Source organism: Apus apus, chromosome 1 (genome assembly GCF_020740795.1).
Source record: "Apus apus isolate bApuApu2 chromosome 1, bApuApu2.pri.cur, whole genome shotgun sequence".
In the NCBI taxonomy this organism is placed as follows: domain Eukaryota; kingdom Metazoa; phylum Chordata; class Aves; order Apodiformes; family Apodidae; genus Apus; species Apus apus.
The window spans coordinates 625,931-648,453 of record NC_067282.1 but is presented as its reverse complement, the minus strand read 5'-3'; the positions used below and the strand labels follow the sequence as shown (position 1 = coordinate 648,453).

Below are 22,523 nucleotides of genomic sequence, written 5' to 3'. Positions count from 1 at the left end.
AACCAGTGTGCACAGCTCGGAACCATCTCAGGGTCTGGTCTCTTTAACAAATGACAGTTTAACTAGAAAAGTGAGGTGAGAGGGATTAAAATGTTCTGGCAGCCTTTATCAGCACCCTCTGAAAGCACTTCTGTCCTTCAGGGCCCCCAGAGCAACAGATTAGGAGGGAGCTGGGAATATGCTCAACGATGCAGTGTCAGCTCTTATCAGATGCAGAGGATAAAGGATGTTGCTCACTCCTCACATTAATTTCAGAGCCTTCACCAACGAGCTCCTGCACAACTTCCTTCAAAGTTCATTAAACCCCGGAGATGAATTCCCTATCTCATGAGCAACCATCGCTCAACCTGTCTCCAAACACAGCAGTGACTTCCTGATTCGTTCTGCTCCCTTTGCCTGGGACCTTCCAGTGAGATACAAGTGGAGGAGCAGAGGGGAAGGCACAGGTGGAAATCAGGAGGGAAAAGGATTCCAGTTTGGCAACGGGGGGGGGGGTGGAATTTCGTGCCTCCAAGTGCAAGGGGGTCACCCCTTCTTCCCACAGGAGGGTGAGTGGATTCTGAGGGACACCTCTTTACTTTAATGAGGTGATAATGAGCTTAAAACTCTTCAGAGGTGGACTTGGCAGCCTGCTGGGTCAGAGGGCAGCCTTGGTCATCTTAAAGGTCTTTTCCACCCCAAAGCAATGGGTTGGTTCTGTGAGGAAGCCCCAGCAAACCCTGTCTCTTGTGCATTCAGGCAGCTGCCACCTCCCTCCTGCCACAGAACCACAGAACCATGGAATTTGGGGGTTGGAAGGGACCTTCCAGGCGGTAGCAGGGCCCTCCATCCCTCAAGGTGCCTGCCTCAGTTTCCCTCTGTGATTCAGCTCCTTTTTGTCTCTCAGTTTTGTAGGCCAGGCCCGGAGTGGAAAGGTTCCCACGAGAAAGGAGATGGCCCAGCAAGTGCTGAGCTGGTAACAACCTTGAAAGGCACAATCAGAGGCCAAGCTGATGTTCACAGCACCAGCTGCTCTCCGGTGTTGAAGAACACAGAGCCCAGCCCAGCCTGAAACGGAGCTAAAATAGTAACAGATAAACAAAGGAGGTTGCTTGGGGAGAACAAGCCCTTCGTTGGATTTTTTTTCCCCTCTGTTTTCCTTTCATTCTCCAGTGAGAGATGCTGGATCTGGCTAATGGTTACTGACAACAGACAATCCTCTGCATTCTACAAGAGCCTGGTCCCATTTTTGACTGGGGGCACTTCCCAGGCACGTTCCCAGGAGGTTGCTGGACCTTCTCTCTTCCAGCAGGGACACCTGCCAGAAAGGCTGACAATTATGACCCACCCAGGGATACCAGCTGTGGCCTGGCAAGGGTGAGAGACATGAACTCTTTCACTGTCTTTATTAGTAAACTTAACATGAAGTCAGCTCCATCATGAAGTTGAAGACTGTAGAATCCTTTAAGATTGACAAGTCATGTTCTAGCTCATGTACAGGGTTTGATAATAAGGAAGTTGCTGGCATTTTAATGGTTTGATCTAACTGGAAGTAGTAAAATTCACTGCTAAGATCTCCTTTGCATTCCAGCTTCAGCTTCTGGTCTGATCTCCCAGTTTCCCTGCAGTTCTGCTGTACTTGTGCCTTCCAACCCCAACCTTAAATGCAATAAATCTTGATCTGTGCAGACACATCTTGTCTGTCGTTCTGTCCATGACAAAGCCCATCCAGTTCCAACCCCCTGCATGGGCAGGGCCACCTCCCAGCAGCCCAGGCTGCTCCAAGCCCCATCCAACCTGCCCTTCAACACTGCCAGGGATGGGGCAGCCACAGCTTCCCTGGGCAACCTGGGCCAGGCTCTCCCCACCCTCACAGCCCAGAATTTCTCCCTCACATCTCAGCTCCAGCTCCCTCTGCCAGCTGGAAACCCTTCCCCCTGCTCCCAGCCCTCCCTGCCCTTGTCCCAAGCCCCTCCCCAGCTTTCCTGGAGCCCCTTCAGGCACTGGAAGGTGCTCTCAGGTCTCCCTGGAGCCTTCTCTTCTCCAGGCTGGCCGTGCTCCTGGGCAGGGAGGTCACCCCAGAGAAGTCTCCAACCCATGGAAGGGCTGGTTGTTCTTCAATGCACACCTTCTTAATTCTTTGGGCTTTTTTTATTTATTTTTTTTTATGCTGCAAGTATTTTGAGATTCAGCTGAACGAGCCAGGTCTGTAAATGGCAGCTCCTCTGTGACCTGCAGTGTCACAGCTCTGCAAGGAAATGTTGACCCAAGCAACTAGGACTGCAGTGCAAGTACCTCTTGAAAAGGGCAGCCAAATGCCACCCTGCCCTTCAGAGCAGGAAAAGAAGAAGGGCATCATGGGGTAAAGACCTTTCAGGGATGTTTCCCTTGGTCTTGGTCTGGTGGTGCAGTTGCTGCTTGCAAGTAAAGCCCACCCAAGCAAGCAGTAGAGCTTCACGGGCTCTGAGATCTTGCTTTCTTGGTTCCTTTTGTCTGAAAAAAAACCACCACACCACCATTTTGGAAAGCACAGGAATCTTCTGCCTCTCCCTGCCATGCCCCAGGCAGGCCTGAAGTGCTGGTGGGTCACGGATCCAAGCCAGGAGCAAAGCCAACCATCAGACACCAGCGGTGATTCCTGCAGGACAGTCTGATCTTGGTGATCTCCCGCCTGGGTAACGCAGCTGCCCCTGCTCTGCTTCTGAGCTCACCAAGCACCAGGGGGTGGCTCCAGCTGTTTCTGTGATTGCAGAAAGCCTGGGACTCCCAATTTAGAGACTCTGTAGAAAGTAAAAACTGGGGGTGAGACCTACTGTGCAGAGGAGAATCATCTGTGCCCCTTCTTTAACTGGGTGCCACCAGATGGTTGGGCTCGGTGATCCCAAGGGTCTTTTCCAACCTGGAGAGTTCTGTGATTCCAAGATATGGCCACACATGTATGTGTCCCAGGAGGTCTCTCCAACAGTTTCTGCATGGGTCTAGGAGGAGGCTCCATGGTGACCTTAAAGCAACTTGGCAATATCTGAAGGGAGTCTACAAGAAAGCTGGGGTGGGGCTTCTTACACAGGAGTGTAGTGAGAGGAGAAGGGGTGATGGTCTGAGGCTTAAAGAGGGGAGATTCAGGTTGGACATCAGGAAAAAGTTCTCTCCTGTGAGGGTGGGGAGAGCCTGGCCCAGGTTGCCCAGGGAAGCTGTGGCTGCCCCATCCCTGGCAGTGTTGAAGGGCAGGTTGGATGGGGCTTGGAGCAGCCTGGGCTGCTGGGAGGTGTCCCTGCCCATGCAGGGGGTTGGAACTAGATGGTCTTGAAGGTCCCTTCCCACCCAAACCATTCCATGGTTCTATGACTCTATTCCCCTCCACACTCCTTACCTTAAGCTACAAACATCAGGGGTGTTGGGTGGGTGGACCCATCACCATCTTTGTCCCTCTTCCCAAGCCTGTTTGGACCAACCCTATTTCTGGGTGGCTCTAGGTCCTCGTCTGGGTCCTGCTCCTCCCCTGCTCTCCCCACTTGCTGCCTCTGCTGCTCCTTCAGGGTTCATGGATGGAAGCCAGGGGGTCACTGTGCACAGACCTGCTCCCCGTGCAGCCCCAGCCCATCTCCTCCAGCCTCCTCCCCAGCACAACCTGTGCCAGGGCACAGCAACTGCAGGATGATTGTTGGTGTCACTGGCTTGTCCTGGTAAAGAAAGCCTCAGATCTTTCACGAGCTCTTTTTGGGGGAACCCCAGTCTTAGCAGAGCCTGTTGTGACAGGACAAGGGGTGATGGTTTTAAACTAAGAGAGGGGAGAGTCAGAGGAGATCTAAGGGAGACATTTTTTACTCTGAGGGTGGTGAGACACTGGGACAGGCTGCCCAGAGAGGTGGGAGATGCCCCATCCCTGCAAACATTCCAGGCCAGGTTGGATGGGGCTCTGAGCAACCTGATCTAGTTGGAGATCTGCACATGGTGGGTCTTAAGAGCTTCATACACATTTTTGGCCTAAGAAAAGAGTTGGCTGCTCTTACAGCTACCCTGCCACTTGGGACAAGATGATGGGTATTTGCATTTCCCCTTCCCAAAACCTCCCACCCATGGAGCCAGGGCTCTGCAGGCTGCTCAGGCACTTCATCACAGCTGAAGGGCTTTTTTTCCTGCTCCTCCACCTTTTCCTCAGCTGATAACTTTTTCTCCTCAAAATACCTGATCTCCCCTCCTCCTCACAGCTGCTCTGCAGGAGGGGTCACTGCCCCATCCCCCTTCCCACAGGGCAGAGTTTTCCTCCCTCCCTTCTCTCTCTCTCTCAAATCCCAACATTATTGATTTCATAGAATCACTGAGGTTGGAAAAGACCTTTCAGATCATGGAGTCCAACCATTAACCCTGCCCTACCAACTCCAGCACTGAGCTGTGTCTCCAAGTGCCACATCTAGGCAACTTTTAAACACCTCCAGGGATGGTGACTCAACCCTGGGCAGCCTGTTCCAAGGTCTGACAACCCTTCCAGTGAAAAAGTTCTTCCTAACGTCTAGTCTAAACCTCCCCTGGTGCAGCCTGAGGCCATTTCCTCTTGTTCTATCACCAGAGACCAGCACCTACCTCTTCACAACCTCTTTTCAGGTAGTTGTAGAGGGCAATGAGGTCTCCCCTCAGCCTCCTCTTCTCCAAACTAAACATCCCCAGTTCCCTCAGCTGTTTCTCACATGGCTTGTTCTCTAGACCCTTCCCCAGCTTGGTGGCTCTTCTCTGGACCTGCTCCAGCTCCTCAATGTCCTCTCTGCAGTGAGGGGCCCAGAACTGCCCCCAGGGCTCAAGGTGCAGCCTCATCAAGGCTGAGCAGAGGGGCAGGATCACCTCCCTGCTCCTGCTGGCCACACTATTCCTGATGCAGGCCAGGATGCTGTTGGCCTTCTTGGCCACCTGGGCACACACTGGCTCCTGCTCAGCCCCCCATCAATCAGCACCCCCAGTTCTCTTTCTGCTGGGCACTTCCCAGCCTCTCCTCCCCAAGCCTGGAGCTTTGCCTGGGCTGGTTGTGGGTGCAGGACCCAACACTTGGCCTCATTGAACTTCAGACAACTCACAAATTCAGGGCACTTCTCCAACCTGCTGTGAATGATTTGAATCCTACCCCTGCCCCTGCAGCACCCGCCACCACGGGCAGGAATTTTATTAGCTCCTCTTTCTCTCCTCATCCAAGCCGTTAATTAAAATATTGATTAGTACCAGAGACAGGGCAGAACCTGGGGAGATTCTGCTAGAGAAATCCTTCTGGGTAGGCAGGAAACTACCTGTAACCCCTGGAAATGAAGCTTTCCCATTAAACCTGCTCTTTCCCTGTCTTTTTTTCTCTCCTCTCTGCATGTTAACTTCACTCAGCTGAGAATTAGTTCATGAGAAGATGGTGGGGTCGGGTCAAAATCCTTCCCTGAGCCAAGAGGTAGCCCAGTTCCCCCAGATGGGCCTGCTGGAAGGAGAAACCCAACGTTGGCTGTGACCTGTCTGTGACCCCCTGGGGGGTTGTTAGCCAAGTCATAGAATCTTAGGGGTTGGAAGGGACCTCGAAAGATCATCTAGTCCAACCCCCCCTGCCAGAGCAGGGTCACCCAGAGCACATCACACAGGATCCAGGTGGGTTTTGAATGTCTCCAGTGAAGGAGACTCCACAACCTCTCTGGGCAGCCTGTCCCAGGGCTCTGTCACTCTCACAGTAAAAAAAATTTTTCGTATATTCACCTTGAACCTCCTATGCTCCAATTTCCACCCATTACCCCTTGTCCTATCACTGGTCATCACTGAGAAGAGCCTAACTCCATCTCCCTGACACTCACCCCTTACGTATTTGTAAACATTGATGAGGTCCCCCCTCAGTCTCCTTTTCTCCAAGCTCAAGAGACCCAGCTCCCTCAGCCTTTCCTCATCAGGGAGATGTTCCACTCCCTTCATCATCTCTGTGGCTCTGCCCTGGACTCTCTCCAGCAGCTCCTTGTCCTTCCTGAACTGAGGGGCCCAGAACTGGACACAACACTCCAGATGCGGCCTCACCAATGCAGAATAAAGAGGTAGGAGAACCTCTCTTGACCTACTAACCACCCCCTTTCTAATCCACCCCAGGAGGCCATTGGCCTTCTTGGCCACAAGGGCACATTGCTGGCTCATGGTCATCCTCCTGTCCACCAGGACCCCCAGGTCCCTTTCTCCTACACTGCTCTCCAGCAGCTCAGCCCCCAACCTGTACTGGTGCATGGTGTTTTTCTTCCCCAAATGCAGAACTCTACACTTGCTCTTGTTGAATTTCATCATGTTTCTCCCCACCCAACTCTCCAGTGACCGTAGATGGATCAGCAGCTGCTGCAGCATCTGCCTGGTGCTCAGGGCTGAGCTGGGTCTGGATCTGCTCGTTGTCTCCATTTCTCCTTTCCAAGGTCCTCCAGGAACCCCCAACCTCTCTGAATCGTGGGCTCAAGTCATCGTCATTCAGGGATTCCTTGGCTGGTATTTTCAGTCTCCTCGTGGGAACTTCCCAGACTTTCCTAAACTGAGCGTTCCTGCCTTCTGTGTGAGCACAGATGAATCCTTTGCCTTCCTCTTCCCCAGCCTGGGGGCTGGATTTCTGTCTCACTCCTTGGCTGTGACCAGGCACAGGGATTCTCCACATTTTTTGCTGCAGACTGGGTCTCTGCCATGAGCATTTCCTGGGAGCTGAGGCCGGGTTGCTGGAGGCAGTTGGAGTGAATTTTAAGAGAAGCATTCAGTGGGTTTTGATACAGATAGAGTGTTGGCTGTCTGCAAGCAGTCACCAAACCCACGTGGGATCATCTCTCTCCCCTCTGCTGAAAAACCTGCTCCCTGAACAGCAGCAGAGAGCCAGAAGGAACCTTTTGGGCTTTGATTGCAGCAGAGAGGTGACCAGGAGCAGCCCAGGGAGAGATCTGGCTGAGATCAGAAGACCAAGGGGATGTTGGGTTATTTTAAGAGCTTTGGCTTTGCTCTTTTCCAGTAAAAATGGGCATTGTGCTTAGTTAGGAAGTAGCTCTCAGCTCCATAAATGCCTTGGATCCTTCCTCACTCTGATTCACTGAACCTTTGGCAAACTCTGCTGATGTTTTTCTTCTCCAGCCTGCAAAGATTTGAACCACCAGTGAATACTCACTGGTGGAGGGTTGCAGCCCAGCAGCTGGTCTGTCTAGTGGGAAGGGGTTAAAATGCCAGGAACTGCACCAGTGCAGTTGTTTACAAGAGCCAATGGGTTGAAAACCCTCATGGAGATGGAGGTTTGGAGCCTGGGTTCCTCTGCCCCAAGCAAGGGCTCTAATCATGGGGCAACTGGATGGAAGAACAGGTTCTGTGATCCCCTCAGGCCTCCTTGGTAATTAACTCTGCTGCTTTCAAGCAGCTCCCAGTACTGCAGCTTGGATTCTGCAAGCCCCAGTTTGAGGTGCTGGTGGCCATCCCTGCCTTGTGTGAGACTGTGAGGAGGGGGACAAAACCAGAACCCCAGAATGGTTTGGGTTGGAAGGGACCTTCAAGATCATCCGGTTCCAACCCCCTGCATGGGCAGGGACACCTCCCAGCAGCCCAGGCTGCTCCAAGCCCCATCCAACCTGCCCTTCAACACTGCCAGGGATGGGGCAGCCACAGCTTCCCAGTCATGGAATGTCTCTTCCAGGCTCTCTCTGGTTCCTTCATCCATCTCTGAAAGTGCAACACTCATCTAGACACAGCTGGGACTTCCTCAGGGCTGGCCAGAGCAGGAGAGTGATGATGCTCTGGGGAGCAGTTTCACCCCTCAAAGCCCCATCAACTGGGAGAAGCCACAACACTGGAGCGTGTCTGTGCCAGGACGAGACCTGTGTGCCCAGAGCACCACTGGGCTGGGCTGGAGCTGAGCAGATGGTAGAAATGGGATGAGAGAGGGTGTGGGGATCAGCACAGCACTGGGCAGAGCTGCACACTCAAAGAAAAGAAGATAAAGAAGAATCTGAAGAGTTTCCAAGGATTCTTCACTGTGAGGGTGGGGAGAGCCTGGCCCAGGTTGCCCAGAGAAGCTGTGGCTGCCCCATCCCTGGCAGTGTTGAAGGGCAGGTTGGATGGGGCTTGGAGCAGCCTGGGCTGCTGGGAGGTGTCCCTGCCCATGCAGGGGGGTTGGGACTAGATGATCTTTTAGGTCCCTTCCAACTCAAACCAGTCTGGGATTCTACAGTTCCTCTGCTGGAGGGGTGACGAGGAAGGGAAGAACTGAAGCTCATGGATTGCCTGAGAAAAAACCTCTATATCCGATGTGACAGGGGCTTTCCAACTGGAAAAATGGGTGTAGAGCCCTGAACCCAGCAGTGAGCCCAGGCCATGCTGGGATTCAGCTGGCCAGGCCATTCCCTGGGTTGCTTCTGCAACCATCAGGAGCCCAGCAGACCTGGCCATGGCTCCAGCTGGGTGCTGAGGGCTGGTGCATCCTGCCTGCCCTCCAGATCCACAGGAGGTAATTGAACTCTGTTTAGTTTTGCTTGATGCTGTTTGTGAACAAACTGACCAGACAAATTACTGTATTAGGGCTTTTTTTTTTCCTCCCCCACCCCCTCTCTCTTTTTTTTTTCCTCCTCCTCTCTGCAAGCAGCATCAGTGCTTTAGTTGTTGTGAGGATTAAGAAGCAGCTGCCACAATCTGGAGAGGCTTTCAGAAAGGCTGCACAGTCATTCTTGGAGGGTGTCCCTCTGGTTTAGAACAGAAGCCTGGGGCTGGGCTGTCTGCTCTGCAGGAATGGTCTCTTCCACATCCCTGAGCCTGTCCCCAGCCCTGCCCAGCTTCCCAGCATGGAAAAGCCAGCAGCACGGGAGGAGCAAAGAGTTGGCAGCAGCTCTACAGAGCAAAACACAGAGCCCAGGAGTCCTTGGACCTGGATGGTGTCCACCAGCCAGGCTGTGCTGCTCCAGTGCTTGAGCATGGTCTGGTCCCCATCTGAAGTCAGCTGTCCTGATAGCAGGGAGGTGCAGCCTCTCTGACTTGATAAAATCATTCTGCAACCCCAGCCAGGAATGTTCAGAATCCCAGACTGGTTTGGGTTGGAAGGGACCTTCAAGACCATCCAGTCCCACCCCTGCATGGGCAGGGACACCTCCCAGCAGCCCAGGCTGCTCCAAGCCCCATCCAACCTGCCCTTCAACACTGCCAGGGATGGGGCAGCCACAGCTTCCCTGGGCAACCTGGGCCAGGCTCTCCCCACCCTTAACACTGAAGAATTCCTGCCTAATGTCCCACCTCAATCTACTGCTGGCAAAGCACATTGCAGCTCTCAGCTTCAACCACCACACAAACCCAATTGTGTTGTTGTTAGTTTGTGGCGGTTTGGAAAGTACCCTGGGGTGACTTGAGGTCGGGCTGAAGGAGGCAGGAAACCTTCTGCAAGCCAAGGACTTGTGCTTAGCTAGGAAAGAACCTTCTTCTCCACCGGATGCAGCAGGGATGCCACAAATCCATGGGCTTCCAAGAGCTGGAGCAACCACCAGGAACACTATGGCTCATCTTTTCTCTACTCACAGAATCATTTGGGTTGGGAAAGCCCTTTCAGATCCTCCAGCCCAACCCTTCCCCCAGCCCTGCCAAGGCCACCCCTGCCCCGTGTCCCTCAGCACCATCTCCAGGGCTTGGAAACCCCTCCAGGGATGGGGACTCCCCCCTGCCCTGGGCAACCTGGGCCAGGCCCTGACAACCCTTGCCAGGAAGGAATTGTTCCCCAGATCCAACCTCAACCTCCCCTGGCACAACCTGAGGCTGTTTCCTCCCATCCAAAGAACCTCATTCCGATTCCCTGTTTTAGAGCCAGATGCTACCTCCTCATGGCTTGAAAATGAAAAATAATGCAAATCTCCCCCAGATTTGGCTTTCTGAGGCACGTGGGGGGGAGCTGTGCTGCTTGTCCTTCCATGAATGGGTCCACCCACCCCTCTTCAGCATCCACACCCATGTCTGAAACCTTCTGCTAAGCCAGAAGTCACTTCTGCATGTAGGTACCTGTGCATGGAGCTGTAGACTCTCTTGACCATCTCAATGAACAAAATGCACTGTAGAAAAATATGCCAAAAAACCCCAACAACCCTAAAAAAAAGCAAGTTGTTCATCTCTTTACTCTGAGGTGTGTTCATTTGGCCCCTCAAAATGGCTGGGCAAAGAATCTGAGGAAACATCTTAGCCAGCCACTTAACCCCTGGCCTTTCCAGCCCTCTTCTCTGCATGCCCCAGACCTCACCATGGGACTAGTTACCAGGGGGTGAGGAGTTAATGAGTTTTCTCCACCCTGGTTTTGTGCTGTCTTGGGGGTTTTTTGGGTTGTTTTCTTTTCCTTCTGCCTCTTCTGGCTGAACTTGGGGAGGTTTTGGTCTCTCTGCTGAACTCCCTTCTGGAGCCAAAAATGACAAGTGACCCAAGGCTCTGTGGTTGCAGGCTGGTGGGGTGAGACCAGCAACACAATCTGTGCTTTTTTGGTGGCAAGGAGCCCCCGAGATGGGAAGAATGCAGAAAATAGAGGCAGCTGCACCAAAATGACACCAGACTTGACTTTCAACCCATAATTACAGCTGCGTCTGCCAGTAGCCCCTGCAAGGAGCACAGCAGGGCTGTCTGGCTCTGTGGTCAAGTGGCTTAACCTCAGGCTCTTCCAAGTCTGCAGGAGAGCTGGGTTCAACCACCCTTTCTGGTCCTGAAGCCCTGGAAGAAGTTCTGCCTCTCCCAACCTGGAAAAAGGGAAGGATCCTGAACCACTCCCAGGCTTCATTCAGCTCCTGTGAGAAGTTCTGGTAAAAGTAAAGGGAGAATTATTATTGTTGCTGCAAAATGTGGCCATGCTGCCCAAGTGCTGCAAGCCTGTGGGTGCTGGAGTTTCTTCTCATGGCTGGAACTGTGGTTCCTTTTGATGCTCTCCCCTCCCCAGCATCCTCATCCCTGTTCCTTGCCTCCCCAGCAGCATCCCTGCAGCAGCTGGGGGAAGCACATGAGCTGGTCCTTGTCATGGTCCACAGCCTGGGACAAAACTCCCATCAGTGTCAGCTGGAGCTGGATGAAGCCTTCAAGGAAGAGAGACCATCTAACAGCAGCAGAGCAGAAGGAACAAGCAGAGCTGACATTCTGGGGGCAAGGACAGACCATCATTCATGGAGATGTATGGATTCTGTACAGAACCATTTCGTACAAATGATTTATTTATAAAAAACCCCACAAGCAAACAACCCCAAAAGGTTTCAGCTGTGTGGTCAAGCTCAGTGCTGGCAAGACTGTCAGCAGGAGCAAATGTTTTGGAGGACAGAAACCCAGAAGATTGCAGGGTCCAAAGGTTATGGGGTGTGGATTAATCCACGTGAAGGAGGAAGCTGCACCGTGGGGGTGGAGGAGGCAGGGGTAGAACAGCAGGTGGACAGACTCCCCTGGCAGCACAGGAGCAGCACATCCCACCCAGAGGATTAGGAAGCAGCCACACTGTCCTTCACTCCAAAGATCCATCCTTCACAGCTCAGGTGTGGGATGATTCACACAGCTTCACCTCCCCGGCCAGGGATGACAACTCATATTGTTGGTGTCACACTTTGGATTCGGGGCTCTTGATGGAGTTTCCTGCCAGTTTCTCCTTCTCTGGGTCTCCCTTTGTCTCTGCTGTGCTCCTGGCCTCCCTCTCCTGCCGCCTCAGGATCACATACACAGCCACGAAGCACAGGAAAGCTCCAACCTCAAAGAAGAACTGGAGACCAAGATACCTGTGGTGTGGAAACACAATGAATCAGGGAAGCAAGAACCCTGCTGTGAGCACCAACACCCAGTGTCCCCAGGCACCCAGCAGATTCTGAGCTATCCCTCCCTCCCTGCCCTTGTCCCAAGCCCCTCCCCAGCTTTCCTGGAGCCCCTTCAGGCCCTGGAAGGTGCTCTCAGGTCTCCCTGGAGCCTTCTCTTCTCCAGGCTGAACACCCCAACTCTCCCAGCCTGGCTCCAGAGCAGAGCTGCTCCAGCCCTCCCAGCATCTCCGGGGCCTCCTCTGGCCTCTCTCCAACAGCTCCGTGTCCTTCCTGTGCTGGGGACCCCAGAGCTGTTCCCAGCCCTGCAGGGGGGTCTCAGCAGAGCAGAGCAGAGGGGACAATCCCCTCCCTGGCCCTGCTGCTCACGCTGCTGGTGACACAGCCCAGGACACGGGTGGCAATGCAGGGATCGATGCTGGAAGTGTATTTCTGTGCTGTACAGCACCAAGTAAGCATGGTCCTTGGCGTGCTTTTGGCTTGTGCCAACGACCAGATGACCTTCAGGGATCCCTTCCCACCCAGACAACTCTGTGACTTCCCTGCAAACCACTCCTGAGCTCCGCTGGGAGTCAGCACTGGCCAGGGGGGAGGCGAGTGTCCCTGTTGGGTTACCAGGGAATATACAACAGCTTCTCCCAGGCTGGGGGTGGCCTGGTGCCACCTTCCCCCTGGGTTTCCCTCCACACCCCCAGCCCTACCTTTGCCTGAAGAGGTTGTTGTCATAGTATCTGCAGGCTGCCTTCCTGTCACACTTCTTCTCCCAGAGGATGCAGGTGGTGTCGATGGCGCTGCCGTACAACACAGGTCCTGGCATCCAGGCTGGAAGCAGAGGGATCAGAGGAGGCTTTGTTATGTGACAGGAGCACCTCTGCCAGGACAGCCCCACCCCTGCTTACTTTCCCATGTGCTAAGAAGGAGGAAAGTGGCTGGAGATGGTCTTTGCTGTGGCCAGCGAAGCCACGGGTGCTGCTCAGCACGTCAGGGCTGCTGTGTGTTTGCATCCCACCCAGATGCAAGAAGGTCCCTCTTTGTCAGTGCTCTCACTCCAGGAATGATCCTCAGCACCTTCATGGACCACACTCCTGCCCACAACTGCAGTGGCACTTCCTGAGAGGGGTGAAATGAATTTTCACCATAAAAATGCCCAAACCACTAGCGGGATCACAGGATCCTTTTGCAGCCCCCTTGATGTGCTGGAGGTAAACATGGGAGTGTCTGCACACAGCCAAGGGTTGTCCTCCTGGATCCAGACCCGTTCCTTGCCCTGTCCTCTCCCCACCACGTGCAGGAAGGCATTTCACCACCTCTTAATTTACCTAGAACTCTCAGCAGCATGAACTGAATCCCAACAGCAAACGATTTGTCTTCAGGCTGGATGCTCCTGAAAAACAAAATGGAAGGTGTGTCCTCTGGCATTCCCACAGGGAGGGATGTTTCCCTCCCTGATGTCCTCACATGAAGCCTTACCCAAAAATTCATCCTTCATGGAATGGTCAGAGTGGGAAGGGACCTCTGGAGACCATCCAGTCCCACTCCCCTGCTGAAGCAGCATCACCCAGAGCACATCACCCAGGGCTGCATCCAGGGGCTGGAATATCTGCAGAGAAGGGGACTCCACACCCTCCCTGGGCAGCCTGGCCCAGGGCTCTGTCACCCTCACAGGCAAGAAGTTTTCCCTCATCTTTCAGGGGCACTTCCCATGTTCCAGCTTGTGCCCGTTGCCCCTCGTCCTGTCCCTGGGCACTGCTGAGCAGAGTCTGGCTCCATCCTCCTGCACCCACCCTGAGATACTGCCAGGCATTCAGAAGGTCTCCCCTCAGCCTTCTCTTCTCCAGGCTGAGCAGTCCCAGCTCTCTCAGCCTTTCCTCATCAGGGAGATGCTCCAACCCCCCAACCATCTCTGTTCCCCTCCCCTGGACTCTCTCCAGCAGTTCCCTGTCTCTCTTGACCTGGGGAGCCCAGAACTGGTCCCAGTTCTCCAGCTGTGGCCTCCCCAGGGCAGAGCAGAGGGGCACAATGACCTCTCTCCACCTACTGGCCACACTCTTCCTCATGCAGCCCAGGATTCCACTGGCCCTCTTGGCCACAAGGACACATTCCTGACTCATGGATCATCTACTATCTACCAGGACTCCCAGATCCTTCTCCTGGGAACTGCTTTCCAGCAGGTCCACCCCTAACCTGTACTGGTGCCTGGGGTTCTTCCTCCCCAGGTGCAGGACCCTACACCTGCCCTTGTTGAACCTCATGAGGTTCCTCTCTTCTCAGCTTCAACCCAACCACCAAGGACATCAGGCAGTCCCCATTTAAATCACCAAAAATGATGTTTCATTTATCAGGGCTGGCAGGTGACCCCAGCCCTTCCCTGGCCTGGAAACTTCCCAAACTCTGCAGGAGGGAGAGGGAGGAGCCCAGCAAAACGTTCTTGGCTTTCAATTTCAAGAATCCCTGTGAGTAACAGCACAACCAGAAAGCAGCAGAGCTGCTGGCTCTGCCAGACACAAGCAACACGAGGGCTGCTCTTTCACAGACTCAGAGAACCATTCAGGTTGGAAAAGCCCCTTGGGATCACCCAGTCCAACCATCATCCCTGCTCTACAAAGTTCTCCCCTAAACCACATCCACCAGCACCACATCCCAACCACCCTTCAACACACCCAGGGATGGTGACTCCACCACCTCCCTGGGCAGCCTGTTCCAGGGTCTGACCACTCTTGCTGTGAAAAATCCTTCCTCATGTCCAGTCTGAACCTGCCCTGGTGCAGCTTGAAGCCCTTCCCTCTTGTTCTGTCACTGATCACCTGTGAGAAGAGACCAGCACCAGCCTCTCCACAATGACCTGTCAGGTGGTTGCAGAGACTGATGAGGTCTCCCCTCAGCCTCCTCTTCCTCAAACTAAACATTCCCAGCTCTTTCAAGGGTTCTTCATCAGATTGATTCTCCAGGCCCTTCCCCAGCTTCATTGCCTCCTCTGTCCTCGCTCCAGCACCTCGAGATCTCTCTGGAATTGAGGTGCCCAAAACTGGACACAACACCCCAGGTGTGGCCTCACCAGTGCTGAGCACAGGGGGACAATCACCTCTCTGCTTCTGCTGGCCACACTATTTCTAAGACAAGCCAGGATGCCATGGGCTCTCCTGGCCACCTGGGCACACACTGGCTCTTGTTCAGCCTCTGGTCAGTGAGAACCCCCAGGTCCTTTCCTGCCAGACACTCTCCAGCCACACTTCCCCAAGCCTGGGGTTGCTGTGGCCCAAGTACAGGACCCAGCACTTGGCCTTGTTGAAGCCCAGACCATGGACCCAACCATCTAATCTATCCAAGTCTCTCTGCAGAGCCTCCCTGTCCTCATGCAGATCAACACTCCTGCCCAGCTTGGTGTCATCTGCAAACTCACTGATGATACCCTCTGTGTCCTCAGCAAGATCATCAATAAAGATGTTAAACAGAAACGGTCCCAGCACTGAGCCCTGAGGAACCACCACTTGTGACTGGCCCCAGCTGGACTTGACTCCATTGACTCTTTGGGCCTGACTGTCCAGCCAGTGCTTGATCCAACAGATCCTGTGCTCATCCAGGCCACGAGCAGCCCATTTTTTTTATGACAGATCTCTGGGGAACCGTGTCAAATGCTTTTTGGAGGTCCAGACAGACAAGACCCACAGCCTTTCCCTCGTCCAGCAGTCGGGTCATCAGGTTATAAAAGATCATCAGGTTTGGTTCTTTGTAACTGAAAAGGGGATTGACACATGGAGGAAGTGGCTCTTTGAGGTGGTGCATGATTTAGTGGCACCCCAGTTTTTTTATGAAGTCAAGATATCAGGCTGTGCTTCCTGCTGGGATCACCCATGGGAGAGGACTGGGTGGCAGAGGACCCCCTCAGGGAGATCCCACCCCAGAGGACTCAGCTTCTCTCTCCTCTCTGAATGCCCAGGGTGGGTGGGACATTTTAATGGCATTAAAAGTGATTTAATGATGCTTGGGGGTGGACGTAAAAGCAGGTTTTAACCACAGCTTTTCATAGAATCATAGAATCATAGAATCGTAGGGGTTGGAAGGGACCTCGAAAGATCATCTAGTCCAACCCCCCCTGCCAGAGCAGGGTCACCCAGAGCACATCACACAGGAACGTGTCCAGGGGGGTTTTGAATGTCTCCAGAGAAGGAGACTCCACAACCTCTCTGGGCAGCCTGTTCCAGGGCTCTGTCACTCTTACAGTAAAAAAATTTTTCCTGATATTCATCTTAAAACTCCTATGCTCCAATTTGTATCCATTACTCCTTGTCCTATCACTGGTCTTCACTGAAAAAAGCTTAACTCCATCGTCTTGACACTCACCCTTTACGTATTTGTAAACATTGATGAGGTCCCCCCTCAGTCTCCTTTTCTCCAAGCTCAAGAGCCCCAGCTCCCTCAGCCTTTCCTCATCAGGGAGATGTTCCACTCCCTTAATCATCCTTGTGGCTCTGTGCTGGACTCTTTCAAGCACTTCCCTGTCCTTCTGGAACTGAGGGGCCCAGAACTGGACACAATATTCCAGATGCAGCCTCACCAATGCAGAATAGAGGGGGAGGAGAACCTCTCTTGACCTACTAACCACCCCTTTCTAATACACCCCAGGATCCATTGGCCTTCTTAGCCAAGGGCACATTGCTGGTCATGGTCATCCTCCTGTCTACCAGGACCCCCAGGTCCCTTTCTCCTACACTGCTCTCCAGCAGCTCAGCCCCCAACCTGTACTGGTGCATGGCGTTTTTCTTCCCCAAATGCAGAACTCTACACTTGCTCTTGTTAAACTTCATCAGGTTTTTCCCCGCCCAAGTCTCCAGCCTGTCTAAGTCTCTCTGAATGGCAGCACAGCCTTCTGGTGTGTCAGCCACTCCTCCCAGCTTGGTGTCATCAGCAAACTTGCTGAGGGTACATACATACATTTCCTTAAAAAGCAACTTGGAAGCACAGAAATCATATCATAGAATCATAGAATGGTTTGGGTTGGAAGGGACCTTGAGGATCATCTAGTCTCAACCCCTCCTGCCATGGGCAGGGACACCTCCCAGCAGCCCAGGCTGCTCCAAGCCCCATCCAACCTGCCCTTCAACACTGCCAGGGATGGGGCAGCCACAGCTTCCCTGGGCAACCTGGGCCAGGCTCTCCCCACCCTCACAGCAAAGCATTTCCTCCTCATGTCCCACCTAAATCTCCCCTCTTCCAGCTTTAATCCATTATCCATTATATTAAATGTCCCTGAAAACATCATTTCTGGAGTAAACCACAGAGATTCCCCCATGGTTTTCCCCTCTTCTTCAGCCTCAGCCTCTCCTGCCCATCCCAGCCTCCATCCCCACCATCCTGGCTCCAACCTGTCCCAGAGGCACCTTTCCAAGGGTGAGGAAAGCTGGAGTCCTGATTGCTCCTCTGCCCTGGGCAGGGAGGCTGTGTTCAAGCAGGATCCATCAGAAGGAAGGAAGGTCATTAAAGTGCTTAACACGGAGCACACGCAGCGGTGCCAGAGTCCTGCTGGGCTCAATTAGTGCGGAGTTAATGGGGCATCTCATTACTGAGGTACCAGCCGTGGGTGGGGAGAAGAAGCAGGAAGGCTGCTGGGGCTGAAGCTGAGACCAGGAACGGGGGGTGATGTGGGGTTCCTGTGAGCTGTGGGTGGGTGGAGGAGCTGTGGGGGCCTGGCCTGGTGTGACAGCCACCAACCCACTGGCTGCTCCTCACTCTGTTGGTGAGCAGCACCTTGTCTGCAGGAGCAGTGGGCCATGAAAAACCATCCAGCTGCCTGAGATCTCCACTTGCTGCTTAACTCTGCAGGGATCAGAGTCCAGAGGAGGCCCCGGAGATGCTGGGAGGGCTGGAGCAGCTCTGCTCTGGAGCCAGGCTGGGAGAGTTGGGGTGTTGAGCCTGGAGAAGAGAAGGCTCCAGGGAGACCTGAGAGCACCTTCCAGGGCCTGAAGGGGCTCCAGGAAAGCTGGGGAGGGGCTTGGGACAAGGGCAGGGAGGGCTGGGAGCAGGGGGAAGGGTTTCCAGCTGGCAGAGGGAGCTGGAGCTGAGATGTGAGGGAGAAATTCTGGGCTGTGAGGGTGGGGAGAGCCTGGCCCAGGTTGCCCAGGGAAGCTGTGGCTGCCCCATCCCTGGCAGTGTTGAAGGGCAGGTTGGATGGGGCTTGGAGCAGCCTGGGCTGCTGGGAGGTGTCCCTGCCCATGCAGGGGGTTGGAACCTGATGATCTTGAAGGTCCCTTCCAACCCAAACCAGCCTGGGATTCTATGACTGCAGAAGGAGCTGGGCATGAGGTGCGAGATGGGGCTGATTTAACCCTCCAGTCCCTCCCCCTGGACCAAACCTTCCTCCCCAGCTCCAGGACCCCTTGGTTTTCCCAGCGGAACCTCTGGCTTCCTTCTCTGCCACCCAGACCACGGCCAACCCAAGCTGCTCACCTGAGGATGAGCATGAAGGACGGCGTGTGGGACGTGCTGGCCAGGATCCCTGCCAGGCAGGAGAGGACCACAAAGGGCAGGAAGAGGTGGGAGCAGCCGGTGCCGCAGGTCCCGGGTTTGGCCGAACCCTCCAGCCCGTCCCCCGAGATGCAGCTGCAGTTGGTGTAGTGCTGCAGAGAGGAGAGAAAAGCCAGAGGCTGCTCAGGGCTCTGGAGATGCCAGGGATGGCCACCAGCTGTCGTGGTGGGGAGGGTGTTTAGGTTTTGGATGTAAATAACGCGTGGTAATTAGCACTTGGGGAGCAGGGGGAGAGGGAGAAACACTTGCAAGGAAGCTGGCCCAGGATAACAGCCTGAGGGGGGAGGAAACACAAGTCCCAGCCAGTGGCAGCCTCCAACATGCTGCCACCTCTGAACCGAGGCCCCGGTCCCACCAGGATCTGTGGGCATTGCTAGGATGTGCCACGGGTGGGTGTGCACAGCTGATGGGCAAGCTGGGACCACTGTGCTACCATGGTCCCCTTACAGTGGTACCATGGATCCTCTCCAGTAGGACTTGGTTCATCTCCAGGAGTACCTTGGATCATCTCCTGTGGTACCTTCATTCATCTCCAGTGGTACTTGGTTCATCTCCATGGGTACCTTGTTTCATCTCCTGTGGTGCCTTGGTTCATCTCCATGGGTACCTTGTTTCATCTCCTGTGGTGCCTTGGTTCATCTCCAGGAGTACCTTCATTCATCTCCAGGGGTACCTTGGATCATCTCTCCGTGCTTCCAGAGCCCCCTGGAAGTGCTCCCCACCCAGATGCATCCTTGCCTGGTTGGTGTGACCCCAGCAAAGCCTCCCGACCCCCTGCCCGTGCTCCCAGGCCCGTGCTTCACTCCTGTTGTGCACAGAGGTTTGTTTCACTGCCACCCTCTGCCAGCTGGACCCTCTGACATCCTGCATCAATCTGGACCATTGGCAAGGGAAAAGCCTCCTCCACAGCTGACTTGGAGGTGGGAGGAGATGAGAAGCTGGACATGAGCCCCCAGGGAGGGCTGGAGCCCAGAGGGGCAATTGTGTCCTGGGCTGCATCACAAGAAGTGTGGCCAGCAGGGCCAGGGAGGGGATTCTGCCCCTCTGCTCTGCTCTGCTGAGACCCCCTGGAGTGTTGTGTCCAGCTCTGGAGCCCTCAGCACTGGAGAGACATGGAGCTGTTGGAGAGGAGTCAGAGAAGGGCCATGGAGATGCTGGGAGGGCTGGAGCAGCTCTGCTCTGGAGCCAGGCTGGGAGAGTTGGGGTGTTGAGCCTGGAGAAGAGAAGGCTCCAGGGAGACCTGAGAGCACCTTCCAGGGCCTGGAGGGGCTCCAGGAAAGCTGGGGAGGGGCTTGGGACAAGGGCAGTGACAGGACAAGGGGTGATGGTTGAAATTCTTCACTCTGAGGGTGGGGAGGAGCTGGGATGGGTTGCCCAGGGAGGTTGTGGCTGCCCCCTCCCTGGAGGTGTTGAAGGGCAGGTTGGATGAGGCTCGTGCAGCCTGGGCTGGTGGGAGGGGTCCCTGCTCATGCCAGGGGGGTTGGAACTGGATGATCTTTGAGGTCCCTTCCAACCTTAATGATTCTATGATTATTAATTTTCTTTTAGACAAGAAAGCTCAGTTTGCAGAAGGGTGATTCCAGAGGCAGGGGCAGCCCAAGGTCTCCCAGGTCCCTGCTCCCACCTCACTGCCTCGGGAAGTGGCACGACCAGTGCCCAGAAAAGTGACCCACAAGGAACAGCTTTAGGGATGAGAGGGGACCAAAATCTCTCCTCCCACCTCCAGGAAAGAGGATTGAATATTTTAAATTAAGTCTGGGATTTATCTTCTCCAGCCATCTGAAATGAAGGAAACCACAGTCACCCTCTGGGCTCCTTCTGCCGTCACGGACGGAGAGGTTGGTCTCCTGAGGACCCACCACAGATTAGTGCCTACCATAGCTGAGGTGAATTTAGGCCAAAGCAGTCAAGAAAAATGCAATTAGAGAAATTAAAGCCCACTCCATCTGGGCAGCTGCCCCAGTTGGAGTCACGATATTGAGGGGGACTTGCACAAAAGCCAAATGGAGACCAAGGGCTGGAGCTCAAGGGTTGGAGACCCGTGTGATGGAGGCACAAGGCAGAGTTCAGCCCCTTTCCTTCAAAACCTCAGGGGATTTTAGAGCAAGAAGCATGACCCCAGCTCCAAAAACCTCTGAGCAGTGGGGACAAGCCACAAAGCCACCAGTGGCCTGTCCCAACGAGATGCATCGTCTGGGCAGCAGTGCCACGAGGCTGAGTCAGCACCAGGGCTGGGAAAAACCACCCAGAGGAGGAGAATAACCAAGAGCAGCCCTGAGAGCAGGGCTGTGGTTTCTGGGCAGGGACAGGAAGCTGGATGGGCATGTGGGCAGCCTCAAGTTTTTTCAGAGCTGTGCATCAAACGTCCCCAACCCGACACATCTGAGGTTTCCATGAGATACTAGAAAGAATCTCTTCACTGAAAGGGTCATTAAACCCTGGCCCAGGCTGCCCAGGGAGGTGGTTGAGTCTCCATCCCTGGAGGGGTGTCAGAGCCGTGTAGATGTGGTGCTGAGGGACATGGGTGAAGCATTGGAATTGGTAGAGTTGGGTTAATGGCTGGTAGAGTTGGGTTGTGGTTGGGCTTGATGATCTTAAAGGTCTTTTCCAACCAGCAGGATTCTGTGGTTCTGCAATTTAGCAATTGTTCTCTTAAGACAGAAAGCTGCTCACATCAAACTCTGCCTGATTTTCATGGAATCCCAGGATGCCAGGTTGGAAGAGACCTCAAGGACCATCTTCCAGGCACGACTCCAGTTGATAGGAGGTGGGTCAGCACCCTGTCAAGCTGAGGCTTCAAACTGCCCAATGTGGGGGAATCCACCACTTCCCCTGGGAGACTGTTCCAATGTTGGACTGTCCTGATGGGGAAACATTTCCCTCTTGTGTCCAATGGGAATCTCCCCAGGAGCAACTTGTGCCCATGACCCCTTGTCTTTTCCATGGGACTCCTTGGAAACAGGGAGTCTCCATCTTCTTGGCAGCCCCCCTTTAAGGACTGGAACATGGTGAGAAGGTCTCCCTGAAGCCTTCTCTTCTCCAGGCTGAACAAGCCCAGTGTTCTCAGCCTCTCCTCATCTGGCAGGTCCCCCAGTCCTCTGATCATCCTTGTGGCCGGGCTCTGGACCCTCTCCAGCCTGTCCCATCCTTTTGTAGAGCAGGGACCAAAACTGAACACAATACTCCAGGTGTGGTCTGACAAGCACCCAGCAGAGGGGGAAGATTTCTGCTTTTTTTCCCAGCTGGAACCTTCCAGAACCCCAAATTTTGGGATGTGTGCTGAGATCCAACCAGCTCAGATCCAACCCAGCAGAGGGAGGTCCCTGTTCCCATCCCTGGCCACGCACAATGAGAGAAGAGCAGGGCTCAGGAACCCAGGAGCCACATGGGATGGAGATTCCTGCAGTCCTGGGGTAGACCTGGTGGCCACCTCGGTTCAGCAGGTCACTTTGGACCTGAACAAACAGCAAAGCACAACAAGGTTGTCACTGCAAGCTCCTGCTCTTGGGCAAAGTTTGCAGGCTCCTGCTCCTGCCCATGACATTTGGGGACATTGAGCAATGCAAAGAGAAAATGGCTGAAACTGATGGAATCATGGAATGGGTTGGGGAGATGTTAAAGCTCATCCAGTCCCACCCCCTGCATGGGCAGGGACACCTCCCACCAGCCCAGGCTGCTCCAAGCCCCATCCAACCTGCCCTTCAACACTGCCAGGGATGGGGCAGCCACAGCTTCCCTGGGCAACCTGGGCCAGGCTCTCCCCACCCTCACAGCCCAGAATTTCTTCCTAAATGTCCATCTCAAATCTCCCCCCGTTCAGTTTAAAGCCACCACCCCTTGTCCTACAGCTACATGCCCTTGTAAAAAGACCCTGTTGTAGAAGAGCTTTCAAATTAGAGTGTTAAAGCCAAGTTTGCACCACACAAATCTCCTCTGGGAGGGCTGCAGCAAAACTCAGCACAGAACTGTAGGTTTTCCTGCACTAGGGGAGGGTTTCATCATCCAGATCATGGGAGGGCTGGAGCAGCTCTGCTCTGGAGCCAGGCTGGGAGAGTTGGGGTGTTGAGCCTGGAGAAGAGAAGGCTCCAGGGAGACCTGAGAGCACCTTCCAGGGCCTGAAGGGGCTCCAGGAAAGCTGGGGAGGGGCTTGGGACAAGGGCAGGGAGGGATGGGAGCAGGGGGAAGGGTTTCCAGCTGGCAGAGGGAGCTGGAGCTGAGATGTGAGGGAGAAATTCTGGGCTGTGAGGGTGGGGAGAGCCTGGCCCA

At 54.3% G+C, this 22,523-nt stretch overlaps 1 protein-coding gene across 8 annotated transcripts in view; it reads right to left on the bottom strand.

The window, feature by feature from the left end:
- Positions 1 to 11,135: 11,135 nt before the first annotated feature.
- Positions 11,136 to 22,523, bottom strand: part of SLCO2B1 (solute carrier organic anion transporter family member 2B1) — a 57,593-nt gene continuing 46,205 nt past the window's right edge. For all 8 annotated transcript variants that reach the window (XM_051608697.1, XM_051608695.1, XM_051608694.1 and 5 more), the window contains 4 exons: positions 18,180 to 18,349; positions 13,055 to 13,119; positions 12,437 to 12,557; positions 11,136 to 11,702 (listed from right to left, as the gene is read on the bottom strand). In XM_051608697.1, coding sequence (XP_051464657.1) covers positions 11,528 to 11,702; positions 12,437 to 12,557; positions 13,055 to 13,119; positions 18,180 to 18,349 — 531 coding nt within the window. In that variant the 3' untranslated portion in view covers positions 11,136 to 11,527. The remainder of the gene's footprint in view (positions 11,703 to 12,436; positions 12,558 to 13,054; positions 13,120 to 18,179; positions 18,350 to 22,523) is intronic.